At 34.6% G+C, this 15,523-nt stretch overlaps 1 protein-coding gene across 2 annotated transcripts in view; it reads left to right on the top strand.

The window, feature by feature from the left end:
* The window catches only part of LOC149790578 (uncharacterized), a 76,731-nt gene that overhangs the window by 54,156 nt on the left and 7,052 nt on the right, over positions 1-15,523 (top strand). For both annotated transcript variants that reach the window (XM_089972666.1, XM_089972665.1), the window contains 6 exons: positions 2,737-2,895; positions 5,339-5,582; positions 6,641-6,771; positions 9,461-9,803; positions 12,898-13,956; positions 14,957-15,523. The exon at positions 14,957-15,523 is cut by the window's right edge and continues 7,052 nt beyond it. In XM_089972666.1, coding sequence (XP_089828792.1) covers positions 2,737-2,895; positions 5,339-5,582; positions 6,641-6,771; positions 9,461-9,803; positions 12,898-13,956; positions 14,957-15,420 — 2,400 coding nt within the window. In that variant the 3' untranslated portion in view covers positions 15,421-15,523. The remainder of the gene's footprint in view (positions 1-2,736; positions 2,896-5,338; positions 5,583-6,640; positions 6,772-9,460; positions 9,804-12,897; positions 13,957-14,956) is intronic.

Raw genomic sequence — 15,523 nt, 5'->3', positions numbered from 1 at the left:
TTACTGGTCCTGTGGGCTTGCAAGAGTTCTTGGCCAGTTTCGCACACTGGTGTTTTATTGCCCTGACTAAAATAAAGAGAGCAAATTGAGTGTCACAGTGATCAATACTTGTTCATGCCACGAGCAAAGTGACTTCATTAAAATTCTCAACCATAAACGTGCTAAATGAATAACTTCCTGATCAACATCTTTTACAAGAGCCTTCTTTGCTATAGCTCCAGTAAGTGCACAAAAGCTGAACACGATCAAAGATTTCAATTTCAATAACATCAGCTCTTTGATCCGACCAAGGTTTGTCCGTTACAAAGTGGATTAACCATCAATGGTTTATAATTCTCCATAATAGAATCATAATGGGGTTTGCTAGACACAAGAAATGTATTTCTGTCAATACATGACCATAACCTTAACCTCTTAGAAACAAAAGAATTTGGATCAGCCCTGTTTTCTCTGTTGCCAAAATTGTAACATGCCTCAATGAGAAATAACGTGCCAATTCTTCTTACAATAAGTGCACGTAAGGAGAGATAAAGAGAAAAGGATTCTGATCGGTCTTATCCGAAAGTTGATTCCTGATAGTTGTACCATTTTGAGATTTGGAAGTACTCTTGCCTTTTAATAAAACCCCACTGAGACGAAGATTTATTGACAGATGAATCTTCGTGATTCAAGTATTAGCTGTATTCCCTAAAGTTCCAAACTTTTTCTCATCAGTGTACGTCAACGCAATTGTTGAACTCTTCAATTTATAATGTTGTCTGAGGTTATCATAATTTTGATCAACCTTCTTGTCTGTGCACTATCTATTAAACAGTTGTTCTTTTTCCCTTGCAAACCCAACACGAGTCTGGCGAACCCAACGCGAGTTTGGCTAGTTTCGTTTCTACAATTTCTAAACCTTTGACGATATATATCAGGCACAAACTCAAAATCTTTCAAGATACATTCCGTGACTTAATTATCATCGTTTTATTGAAAGTGCAGTGGTGCAGACCTTACGAACGTTGTCATTTAGTATTAGTCCAATCCTCGGTAAGATGTTTAGCATTGTTCAAAATGAGGAAAATATTTCTCTACCTCCTTTTCTTTATTTTGGTAGCATCGAAACCTTTAGTTGTGTATACACGGGAATGGTGTGGTCTGCTTGTCAGTTTTATTTATTTCAATTTAAATTGCATTTCCCTCTGTCTCTTCCATTTTTACTTTTGCATTGCATCTTTTAGCATTTGTCTCATCCTTTTATTTATGCATTTGCATTACTCTTGCTTCCTCCTGCATTTGCATCTCTCTTCCTTCTCTCTGTGTATATGCATTTGCATTTACATTAGTCTTAATCTTTTTGCATTCGCATTACCGCCTGCTGAGAGCTGAAGCTCTTTTTTAAACTCAGGTTCAATATGATTTTTAAACTGCAATTTCCGTAATTTCCTGTCAAAACTAGATAGACTTCCTTACTAAACCCAAAAGCACCGTTACCAGGAAATCCGTTTATCATCGAATGATGTATCAGATTATTATTTATCTCTTACTTTGTTAAAGATGTTTTACCAGGTCAAGCAACTTCTTTGTAAGGAATTTAACCCATTCTGGGTAGGAACTGAAACAAAATCCTCTCCTTTTAATATCATGTTGAAAGTTTGTTGGTCTCGTTATAAATTTTCCAAATATGTGAAATGAAAATGCCAGGTATTAGGAACAGTTCAGCTCAAAGACAAATTTAAATTTTAAAACTTTATTATAATCTCTCTGAAATATTAAAATCTCTGGAATATTAAATTTCAGAAATATTAAAATCTCGGACGAGCCACTCAATTTCTTTTTATGAGGCATTGGTCTAAAAATAAGTAATAAAAAAGAACATAAAAATAAGTTTGGTAAAATTGAAAATATTATTAACTAACCCTAACGAATTATAATCATAAATGACAATACACATACGTATACATAACAGATCATGATTTACCTAGCTGTTTTCACAATCCTAAACGTGCACATCGCACCCTTTTGTATCGTAACTATACTCTATCATTACCAAAAAGTAATTAATTTTGTGGACCTTCTTGTTCTCAAAGGTCACGATTAAATTTATATGGTTGTCTTAGTAGAAATCATCATAATTGCACAAGGTACTAATGTTATGTGATGATTTATATTCTCCCAATAGCTTGTGTGTCGTTATTTTTCATTTGAAAAGACAAACAAGTTAATCGAATTCTATGGAAAAGTAAGACGAAGAGGACATTTGAGATCGAATACAATAATATTCAATATAGATTCATTAGCAAGTGCTGTCGGAGACGTTTCAATTTCGGGCCTGGCTATTCCTTTCTATCATCATATTTATGCAATGGAGAAAAGAAACGAATACTTAACTTGCTCTTCACACTTTAAATATAATCCTTATCGTGGTTTGGTACGTTCTTCATGTCTGTGTGCAGAATAGAGGATAATCGGGAAATGGTAGTTTATGCTGTTATTTAGCATTATTACTGATGGATGTAATCTCATAAGTTCCCATTTGATATTTTGAAAGAAACTATTATGAACATCCGAAAATTATTTTCTACTATCTGTGATTACAGACGCGAATAATTTACTTTCCGTTTTCTTCAGAGCGTTGTACTTCTGAAACCGTAATGCTGATTTATTGTACACATACACATTTTTTTGAAGTTCTAATTTACCTGGGCTGATATTATTTAATCTGTTCAAAACAGTATTGTTTGCATATTTTAGGTTTCTGATGAGAGAAATGCGATTTATAGGTCTGGCCTAATTGAACTTGCAGAAGATAAGAGGAAGAAGCTATTTTTATTCATCATTAAAATACTGGAAGATCCTGTCACTTTCAGATCCATTAAAGGTTGCAAAAGATCTGTGGAAAACATCAGAAAGGTATGGCTTGTTTCTATTAACCTAATGCGCTGTGACGAATATCAATGTGATTAAATGTTGCGGATACTTCCTGTTGCAGAATATGGATCTTCAGTAAATTAATACTGGCGAGTTATATTGATGTAAGTTTCTGAATTACAATCTGTTTATTTATCTTTACTATATCTGGTTACTAAACATTTACTTATTTATTTTGGATTTTAACGGCATAGACAAGTGAATTTTGTCCTTACTTCTCAAAGGGAAGATATGTTTTTGACCATTATGTGACCCTTTTTTTAAGACCTACCTGATGAGTATTCACACTATACTTCCAAGCAAGTTTCAGGGCAAATTTCACCGACTAACAATAATTATATATATTAAAATACAGAAAGCTGATTAATTTATCATACTTTCAAACCCACTATTGTTATCCTTTCAGTTGATACAATAAATTATAGATGGATTGAACATAAAGGTGATAATTTAAGCAAATATTTTAGTAAAAAGAGGACTAGATTTTTAATATTCGTTTGGATATTGTCTGAAAGAAAATTCTAAACAATATTGTCATGTTTTCTTCCTATTATTTATTATTTAAACAGATGCAAGATTATAAAATGTAAACAAGCATACACTTCCTTTCATGTGCCCCAATCATGGAAAAGTCTGAACAATATTGTAACAAGATGTAATTCTTATAAATTTGCATCACAGTTAAAACAGCTGTTGCTCTCTGTGATACGTCTACCTCACTGTTCCAAATGTTCGTTGGTTTTATCTTTAGTTACGAAACAAATTATATTTTCAGAAATATTAATAGACAAACTTAAAGTTCCTCCACTTAAACCTGATCATTAATGTATTTTTAAAATATTCCGCAGAACATAATTTTGAAACTCTGAAGCAGAACTTGATATTAATCAATGGTTCAATTTTTAATTTTAGATGATTTACATTGTGGAATGTCTCCTGTCTGTGACATCATTACTTTCGCTGGGAACCAAAGAGTTCAGAAGGTTTTTCTTCGGTTTCTTAGACCTTTTTGTTTAAGGTCGTTGTATACCGAATTCAGTACTTTGTGGCAATTATCAAAGTCTTTTGAAGTTCAAATGCTATAAGCCGAAGTTACTGTCCCTTAATTATCTGTTTATATTGACATGACTACCCGAGGCTTTCTTACTTGGTCTGGATGTAGGATACCTTCAGCGGCTATGTACTTGGTTTATCTCTCTCCCTCCCCCCCTCTCTCTCTCTCTCACACACACACACGCACGCACGCACGCATGCACACACATTTTTGGTGTTGGTTCGTACACCAGCTTTATATGAGAACTCATTGTCAAACATTCTTTCCATAATAGTACTGTCAAGCTGACTTAACACAAATTTCTCAGCTGAAGATATCGTGAAAGGAAACTACTCGTCACTACATAAAGTTCTTCTCCATTATTCTAAGCGGCAAAAGCAGGCATTTTCAGCCAATGTGATTGCATTTCTTAAAATTATAAACGTGTCTTGCTAGTTTTCAACTATTTAGAATGTATAGCAATAAACCTTACCGGATATTTCATGAGTGATCAAATTTTGCATATTTCAAGTTACAAAAATAGTTCCAGGCTGGGTGTGCGATACGGAAATGTTTAGGTGTACGATACGGAATTACAGATTGAACATCTGTATCGAACGCCAGATCAGCCATGTAAGATTAAATGAGTATGTAATATATATATATATATATATATATATATATATATATATATATATATATATATATATATATATATATATATATATATATATATATATATATATATATATATAATATCTCCAAAATAAATGTTGAGAACATTTTCCAGTGGTATCAAAATTCAAGTACATTAGTTAGCCTGAATATAAGATCTTGTTTGAAAGACAATGTTAGCACTGAATTGAAAATAATGCCTCTCATAACTAGTTTTCCAAAACAGCTGCTGACTTTAATTCTCTTTTGCAAGTACAAATCGTTTATGTGGATTTATGAAAAAAGGTTAGAATGGTGATTTTCTTCAGCTTCGGAATGAATGTTGTGTAAATTCATATTTTGTTATATTTCTTTAATAAGCAGCACAGTAAAATCAGTTAAGGCGGTACACGTTTACTTCTTGAAAATGCTGAAATACCCGTGTGACTATGTTTCTGGATAATTTGCATTTTTTATTTGACTGACAATAATTCGTCATGCAGTCAGATTATATGTTAAAGCTTAGAATGGTGCCAGTTAGCGGTTCACTAAAAGCAGAGAGACAAATATATGTTGAACAGAAAAATATTTACCACTTACTTTTTTTCTTTAGGCTGTTATTCTATCAAAAACATGTTTACTGTACCATACTTAAGTTCACGATATTTACTGTAACATACTTAAGTTCACGATATTGGTTTTGCTGTTACGTTTAAAGAAGACATTTCGTTCTTATAGATAGAGAAAGATTCCACTTACACCCCTTTGAAACAAGACGACATCAAGATGAAATTGCCAGGAAATGATAGTTCTTTAAGCAAGGAACTGAATCAATTTTACATGATGATTGAGAGAAAACTACAGGATATTGAGACACAGATAAAAAGAAGCGTTAACTCTGAGGAAAAGATGAACTTGCGATTCCAGTCTCCAACCACCTGTTGCGAACTAAGCCAACCGGTGCAAGTAACCGATTTGTTTGGTATGACCCACATCCCCCAAAAGAAAGGAAAAACAAGAGTCACTCGAAGACATAGACCTCTACTTTGCGAAAAACATTGCAGGAATTTAAGATAGGACCATTTCTTCCTTTGACCTGCTGACTGCTGAAACCATCTCTGATACTATTCAGCGATAAAAAAATTTAAAAAACAAACAAATTAACTGCAGTGGTCGTCATACTGGATGTTAGATTAGAATCATGTTCATATAGGTCCAGCTAGACGTCATAAATTTTAGTGAAAACGCCATTTGATATGGCTATCCACTGTTGGGTATATGTGATAGGATTTTCAAGTTAGTTGCTTTGGCAGCCAGATCTTAAGTCCGAGCAGCACAGTTTTTCTTTAGGATGAAGATAACAATGCAAAAATTGTGTGTGTAAAGCTTCGTGGTAATCATCTGTGCAGTCTAGAAAAAATATCCATAAGAAACTCATGAGGAAAACAGACCATCTCATAAACTCTCCTGGTCTGCGACAAATAGAACCAAACCCCCAATGAAACAATATAGGAAATAATCTCTTAAATAACTAAAAATATCGTATATTAAGATTGTTTAAAGCAAGGAAACAGTTTATATCAGAATCGCAGATGTGTTGCTTACTATTTGTATACAAGCAATATTATCTAAAAGAAGATGAAGACTTGACATAACTGATGAGGTTTTATCAAGTATATAATAACGTAATGAATAAGTAAACGTTTTCAGAACAGGTTATTCTAACTGTCTTCTGTCATGCAAACATGTAAATGTTAGATTACAGTTATCAAACATATATATGTTACCTTGCAGCCACCATGCTGATATTTAGTCTTTATGAAATATTATCGTAGTGCCTTATATATATATATATATATATATATATATATATATATATATATATATATATATATATATATATATATATATCATCTCAATACTGAGTCAAGATATTAGTAATTAATGTCAATATCTCCCAAAGTTATATATATTTGTTATTGTTATAATACTATTCATTCACACGTCATTTTAGCTTTCGATCTTTTCTTATATAAAAAGAAGATGATGTGAAACATCAAGACACAAGTTTCTCTGGAGATTATTATCGTTCTGATGAAAAGCCATTCGAGTTACCAAGTGTACAAGTTTCAATCTCTTTCCCGTCTCATAACATGGAGCAAGAGTCTAAGGTAAAGATTCATGGGTGGGTGTCCAGTCCGAGGACATATAGATGAAATAGCTATGAATTTAGGGCACATAAGAAAAGATTTCAGCAAATTTATCTTTTAACCTTTCATAGCAGCCGAAGTAGGTATTTTATTGCTGAAAAATTAAAGTGACTGACCCTGGCTGTTCGGATGATAATGCGGTTTAGTGATCCCTTCGTAACTTGATCTCAGATTCACTTATATTCATAGGGGGATAATCAAAATACAAGCTATTTAAAAGAACCCTGGTTTGGAATGACCTAATTTGCAGGAATAAATTACAGTTTAGCAATTTCCTTCCTGTTGAGAAAGATGGAAATGCACCCATCACCTTGCTTGAAAGCACTGATCTATATACCATCAGGACTATGGCACATCAAAATGTGATGCTACATGGTCGGCGTTATAGGCATCCATGCGTAGCAGACACACCCACATATTGACCTAGTACGTAATTCTCATCTCTACGCACATATATTTTGGATTCCTAAGTCAGAAAGCAATATTTATACAAATAAATATAGAGGAATATAAACATACACCTAACATAACAGAAAGTGTTATCCCTGGATTCTACACGAGAATATTTGATAATATATAAATGCGAGTGTCTGTGGAAACTTTAGAACTATTTTTACTATTTTATGCAGACGAATTAATTATCTTTGCTGACACCGCTCACCAGTTTCAAAATATGCTCAGTTGGATGAATACATAATGCCTAAAATGGAAATTAAAACTGAATATGGAACATACAAGAGTTGTATTACGCAGAGATGGCTATATCAGAAGTATCATATAGAGCTAAACATTTGATCCTCTTATATGTATTTAGGATGCATATTGTTTTTAAAAAATGCCTGGTATATGTGCCAGAAAAGTCGATCATTCAGGCGCTGAAGGCAGTGCATACACTGAAGCAAAGTCTTTCAAAATTTGGCAGATTACCCGTGACTGGATTGTTTCCTCTGTTTGACGAGAAGATAGCTCCCATCCTTAATTATGGAGCTGAGGTTTGGGAGTTTTAGGATGCCAATGAAGTCGAAAAATCTCATTTGCTATTTTGTAAATATATCCTTGGTACATCTAAGTCGACTCTATATTCATTCACCTATAACGAATTGGGAAGAATTTATATCCAGTCTGTAAGATATAAACGTATTTTGAAATATTGGCTAAGAATTCTAAAATGGCGGAAGACAGATATCCTAAACATATCTACGATTTACAGTTAAGATGTGGGGACAATTGTGATGGCTGGGCTAACAATGTTACAAAGCTTCCATTTACATTTGTATTTGATAATGTTTGGAGTACTCAGAGCGTAATTTATAAAAATACATTTTTTAGATTGTTCAGCCAGAGATGTTTTTAGGCAAAAAGCTACAGTATAAGATTAAGTCGATGGATATACTGCGTTTCTTTAGGTCATTAGGAGTAGAATTTACTTGTCAAAGTTATCTAGACTTGTTGGGAGATAACGATCTTTGTTTTATAATCGCTATGCTTAGGGTATTGAACTTGCCAATCAGAGAAGGGAAGATATAAAAGTATTTCCTACGAGGAAAGATTATGTTAAATTTGTAATGTTAACATCAAAAATGAATTCCATTTTATTACTGCATGTCCGCTATATTCAGAAATACGAAGAAAATATTTACCCACCATTGTATATAAAAATCCTAGATCTTTTATACAAAGTGATACCAGTAAAATTCTGATGACTAATTTAGCAATGTTTGCTATTAAAGCCTTAAAATATTAGAGAAACCGTTTTATCAACGACTCCTGCTATATAAGAATTTAAATCAATATCACAAAACTTGCTAGATGCAAGTTGTAGGGTTACACTTAAATTCGTTTGTTTGATTACTGTGTATATACTTATATCTCACCCAATTCGAAAATGAAATAATGATTACTTTCATGTTATATTACTTCCAATAGATACGATGTTCTTTTGTTACGCACGATAACATCATTTTGTTCCGCATGATGCATATATAAGATCGTAAAATTCCCCTTTAATCTCTGCACGGAGTTCAAGTAATCTTTACAACATTTTTGAAAGAAATCATTGTGTTTGACTCCGATTGTGATGTTCTGACACTTTGTAAATCGTTGGTAAGTAGAGCATAGTAACATTTCCCGTTCTTAAACAAACGGAGAGGGGGAAATATGACGTATGAATTTTGAGAGGGATTTTTGAAGGTGATCTGCCTCTTCTACAAGACTATAGGATTCAGTAAAGTGAATGTGTTGATAAAATTGTAACATTTATAGAGAAAAGCAAAAACGTATCTTTTAAATATTTGATGAACGAAACGAGTTCTTTGAATTTTTTCTCTTAATGTCAGTTTAAGTCAAGTTGGTTCTACACTTTTGATTTTTGAAATGTGTTGGAATATAGTATATTAATCTAAATACAGTTATTTCCAGCAAACAGAGTAGTAAATAGTAATGCAGGAGAGATTTTTTGCTCCATAATAAATAGTCCAGTTAATTGTCCGATGGGGAACACGAAGGATATAACAACCTTCGATTTTGGCCTAATCGAAAAAGTGTAGGGAATGCACATATTCGTGTTTGGAGTTATTTTATTTTGCAAAGATTGTAACGCGCATGCAAATAAACAGTACAACGATGAATGTCTATTCTCGTCTTTTCATAGAAGCAAGAACTTATTGAACACGATCGATTGATGGGAGCAACTGATGAGACACTTTTCAAAGATAAGATCCAACCAGCTGAGGTTGACAGAGGCTTCAAAAGACTGGACATCCAGTCTCCACTTTATGAAGGAGACGTCTCAGAACATGGTTCAAATATTCAAGACCATGACTCACATCCCCAGGACAAATATGTTTTGCCAAAAGATCAACGAACACATCTAGTAGAAAATGTTACACTGATTCAAGAGGGTAGTTCCAATGCCCAGGACAATAACAACCAAATACAAGATCAAGATCTCATCCAACGCATAGTCCAACAGACAGAAACACAAAAGCCTGAAGGTGACGTCAGTTACTTGACCTGTCTATGGTATCAAAAGTCAATGATATGCAAAACATAAATTTAAAGATTTATAATATTACCATATTTAATATACTTTTACTAAGCACCAAGTTAAAGTGGGATACAGATGGTTGTTTTGTTTTATGGAATTATTTACTCTCATCAAATCCACAATATCATATTCTCATATCATATTTCTTTACCATTGCCACACCTTTTTAACCTGTTTTATTATGATCCTATTCAGAAGAACGGCATTAAGTTATCCTCTCCGATTTATCCATGCGTATTTTATTTTGTTAAAGTTGTATTATGTTTTAAGACCATGAATAAAATCTTGATAATGAGATGAAACGATTTTTTGGTCTTCCAACAGTTCTGAAAATATTGTGAACAAATGTACAGCATATTCGACCAAGGAGAATTCGAGCAGAAATATTGCTCGGAACGGACTAATATCATGTTGCCAATAACACAGTGATGATTTCACCATGATGCATGCAACTGTGTATATTATGTATGTGTTAGATTTAACGGCACCGCAGCAAAATAATATGTATGCGGTAGTAAAGTTTTAAATATGTAAAATCGAAAACCTGCTGAAAAAAAAATCATGAACAAATAAAAGCCTTCCAACAATGAAACATGCATTAATAGAATATAAACGTTGAAAGGTAAAGGTGATACAACTGTGAACAATATATATAAAATTGAAAGGCAACGAGAAAAGCCTTAAAATGTATGGTAATCATTTATATTTATATATACTACATCCTGTCAAAAAGCCACCTGACTCATAACTGACGTGTAGAGCTCGCATGTTGTAAGTGTCGACGTATGGAGGCAACCGAATTTCCACGGACTGAGCCATTTTTGGTGATCCATGTAGTTGCGTTGAGAGTCCAGGTCGTTGGCGCTGTGATGCAGACAAGTACGGTCTCATCTTCAGGTTGCATAGGATGTAAGAAGCGCTGTTTCTGAACAATCAGCTGGTGACACCAAACTTTAGAGGCTATGTCAATAACAGTTTCAGTTTACATGTGTCTCCTGACTTGAAAAGGTCGCCATTTCTATAAATGGAAACAAGCTATTACGTTTAAACCTTACAAAGAACATGGCATAGGGCACGTGGGCTAGGGGATGCTTGGCAGTCAACCTTTTTCTCTTCTGATTATTCAACTAATTCCATTACTGTATCCATTATATCCCTGACTTGAGATGTGAGGGTAATCTTCGCTCTGTTTGTTGGGCGTTGAGGGTTCCTAGGAGCACGGATGACGAAGTTATGTCCTTACAGTATGGTAAAGGAGATCAAAACAAACAATCATTAGCGTGAAGCCTCGTCTTAAACTGAACAGGAACATTTCGACCAGTCATTCGGATGAAAAAACACTTACCTGTGAAGGCCGCTTTTTCTCTTCATAGAATCGACTAATGAGAAACAGAAATTAACAAAACTGTTGTCTTTCTCATTGCAAAAGCCACTAGGTTCGCCATTTTGATGTCTGCAATTAGACAGGAAGACTTGATAATCTCATAACATATCCATGTATGCATGTATGTATGTATGTATGTATGTATGTATGTATGTACGTATGTATGTATTAGCAAATGAATGAGTAGTGGTGCTAACCAAGAGTGCAGTTGCAGCAAGGCAAAAAACCCCACAAAAACCACAAAAAAACAAACAAACGACAAATTCGAGAATAAGTTTACGAAGATAAACCTATAAAATAGGTTTAACATGAAGAACAAGACAAATATAAAGGTGAGATGGTAAAATTTGGCAAAGCGTTAGATAAAAAAAAGATGAAGTTATAAAATGTAAAATCCTTAAAACTTGTAATGATTTAAAAGTGTCAATGAACCGCATTACAAGTTTGTATCGGGTGGTGTGTGTGTGTGTGTATGTGTGTGTGTGTATGATTTGGACTTTTAATATAGCTTTAAATTCTTTCAGTCAAATCGCTTTGATGTCTGCAGTGTGGCAGTTTATAGTGATGTCTAGCACGGGGGCATCATTCCGCAGACACGTAGCATGATGTCCCTCTCAGTCACATTATCCTGACACCAGGCCGACAGTCCTAACACGAACCTCTTAATGATGAGCGCCAAGTAAGGCAGCTGCTAGTGCCCTTTTTTATAAGTTCTTGGTATGACTCGGCCCTGGTTCAAACCCGCAACCTCCCGCATCCGAGGTGGACACTTTAACCACTAGGCCACCGGAGTGGTCCTATATCGGGTGGTACATCATCATAAAGTTTTTTATTTCAGCCTCGCAGTATGGATGTCCACTGTCAGAGTATGCACCCTTCAGGTGTCAAGCACGGGGCAGGCATATGTGTTTGATAGGCAATCATTTCCGGTCTCCCACTTAAGAACCGTCTGTATTGGGGCAGCCGCTGCAAAATATGGTGGAAAGATTTCGAGCGGTTTACCTTCGTTTTTACCGGAGGGAAATGCAAAAGCAGATAAGGATCGAAGATTGCAGTCATCCGTTTCTGGTTGGAAGATCTGATGCAATTAGTTCAAATACTATATAGATTATCATGTTTTACATAACTAGCAAAACATGCGAAATCAAAAATCCTCAAAGAAGCTTAGTAACAAAATACAGTTTCTTTACCTGAGTTCTGATCGATAGTCATTTCTTGGAAAAGAGATCCAATATACAGTGTTGATGAACCAAGATAACTTTTGTATCAGAGCTGCAACGTCGAGACGGACCAAATTACCTTGTAGGTGTTTAAATTGATGTTTCAAGCTGGAATGAATGGTGTATCATTTTATTGATGCCATAATTAATAATCAGCTATGTCTTTATATAGTTTCTATTGCCATTCCTTTCACCTTTGATATGACGTATCTATCACAGGCACATATTTTGTTGCGTTAATGAATAATGTTAAACCATTTGCTTGTCTGATGCCAGAAGATTATTAAAACTATGCTAGCTCGGAATCTAATTTAAGTTACTGAGAAACGATTAGAAAGTTGTAGAAACCAAAACTTGTATTGCCAAACACCGTCCAAATATCAAACGATAATGATAACTAAAGGATATCACATCTTCTGTGTAAATATTTATTGCAGATTACAGAACATCTGACTGGAGAAAAGTAATGAAGGAAATTTGCTCTGATAAATTTTGCAGAGATAAACTGGAGTTGTATCTGTCTGAAAAGAGAAACGATATGGCGTTGGAAAACATACTTCAACATATACTTAAAAAGAAAGATAAAGAAGCGTTAGATATCCTTCTGATGACCATTAGTAAGGAATGGAGGAAAAATCATGATGACCAGAGGATCGTCGTATGGCTGGGGCTAGACCACAGAGGAAAGAGAAGAGGCAATGAGGTTTTTGTTTGTTTCCATTCGGCTGATATAGTTTCAAAATTTTCAAAATTTCTTGGTTTACCGATAATTTACAGAAGGCTAGATGAAACTGAAATGGAACCTTTGGAAAATCGATTAAATGAGAAATACCAGAAAGTGTCATTGAAGAAAGAGGATGCAGCCAACATAAAATGGCTGATCAATGAAGCTGGCGATGACATCTTTAAAAGTCACAGGAACCTCGAGGCAATTTCAGCCAGCTCTGTTAAATCAAGAAAGAAAGGTATCTTGCAACAAACGTCAATAGTACTATACTGCAGACTCAAGGGTGTCGTTCCGTTTGGAGAGGATTTCTTTCCAAAGGAACTGAAACTTAATGACCAGATTTATCCTACGGACGTTCGTGAAGGATTCTTCTCTCTAGGAATGATTCCTGGACAAAACCAGTGTATCACACTTCCTCAGGTATTAAATCACACCCTTAGAATGGGATGCAGTATTGGACCATCAACGGCACACATCGCAGGAACCCTTGGACCCTTCGTTAGAGACAAGGACAACAACATAGGTTTTCTAACCTGTGCTCATGTTTTGGGACTAAACACCCCAGTTGGAGCTGCAATTTGTCAACCAGCCTTGTGCGATCCAGGTCCAACAGATGACACTCTACTGTGTGGAACATTATGTAAAAGCAAATTCGATTTTAGCAATAAACCGGGTGTCGATGCAGCTTTGGTACTCGTCGATCAGTCAAAGAGGGAGTATGACTCAGCCAGTTTCATATGGATTGATCGCCAGCAGCTAAGAGAAGCAGGTAGTTTATGTAACTAGGATTTGTAGACATGGGTATATTTTGTATAAATTTGTAAATTGCGCTTAGATGGGTTCATTGAGCATTTAATTTAGTTTGTTTTTTGATATATAGGATTTGGAATAATGAAAGGTATGTAGCAGAATTGTTTCGTTCATTTAGTACTATGATGTAAAATACTGCAAATAGGGTAGCTTCAGAGTTTTTCTTAATTTCATAACAATCCGTGTTCCACGAATTTTATGTACAGAAATGCTTTATCTCTTTTTCATTTGTATTCCTATCATAAATTTGTTTTCTTGAGCATACATTAATTTATTTTAACTAGCCGCAATAGATTGTAAACCCAAATTCACTTCGATACAGCTTATTTATGTGCGTTAAGATGTTGACCGCTGGCAAATTAATGCGTACTGAAAACGCAACCAAAAAAAAATATGATCTTTTCATTCGTGAGCTACTATGTGCTGTGAACGAAATAATATGAACCTTGACGTAATTTCCGCTGTAAATATTATCAAAGGATGACGTAATCCCATGCGTGGTTTTGCTTTGATGTATTCTAAATATCTGCATATTAAAGTTATACAATTATTGGATATGAAAAGATACGACATAAATCATATAAAATTAGCTTAGATTACGATCTCTATAAATAGACTGCAATGTCTTCCTCATTCACTTAGGATTTTGATAACAAATATTAGAATTTTCAGGGTGTAATTAGTAATTTGTAGTTTTTCAGTAGACATAAGGTGAAAAGAATATGGATCTTCAACTACATGTATAATTTACAAGATTTTTAAGTTTTGCTAAAATCTTTTAAGGATATTTCTGTATACTTTTCCATGTAATTAAATGAACCTGATGCAATAAGATGCAAATCAAACTATTAAGTTAGTAAAGCCTTTAGATTGTGTTGTCTTCCATAAATGCAAATACATATTCTTTTTGCAAAAATATAATATCATCCTTATGGAAGCCGTCACGTAATATCTTTTAGGATTTTCTGAAGACGATTCGCCGTCGTATGAAGATGGAGGAGTAATTGCACACGCTGACTTCGATCAAGTCAATGAGAAAAGAGTAATCAAGATTGGAAGAAGTAGTGGTCTCACGCGAGGGACATTCGCCCTGGATGGAGCCATGTTGAAAATACACGATGCCGAGCTAAAACTTCACGAGAGTGTTCCTTGTCCTCCTGACGTTTTTGGCAAATATTTCTTGATGAAGAGTCAGTTTATAATACATACTGTCGGAAATAACTCATTCTTCAGCCTCGGTGATTCGGGATCTGGAGTATATCTTGTGGAGCGCAAGGGTGTAGAAAACAAACTTGTACTAATCGGAATTGCTATTGGAGCATTGAGCCCATCCGAGTGTGTGGTAACTCCTATTGGCACTGTTTTGGAGGCTCTCGAGTTAGATGAGTCCTGTATAATCACAGAATGTAGAATGCAACATTAGATATGAATCTTTTGTCATGGAAGTATATTCGAGATTTATAGTTAATACTAATTAGACTGATAAATCTTGCTCCAAACGTAAAATAGTACAGCATTTTATTGGT

Source organism: Sinohyriopsis cumingii, chromosome 10 (genome assembly GCF_028554795.1).
Source record: "Sinohyriopsis cumingii isolate HCF-2022 chromosome 10, ASM2855479v2, whole genome shotgun sequence".
Taxonomy (NCBI): domain Eukaryota; kingdom Metazoa; phylum Mollusca; class Bivalvia; order Unionida; family Unionidae; genus Sinohyriopsis; species Sinohyriopsis cumingii.
The sequence above is the reverse complement of the archived record's forward strand: the minus strand, read 5'-3'. Positions and strand labels throughout refer to the sequence as shown.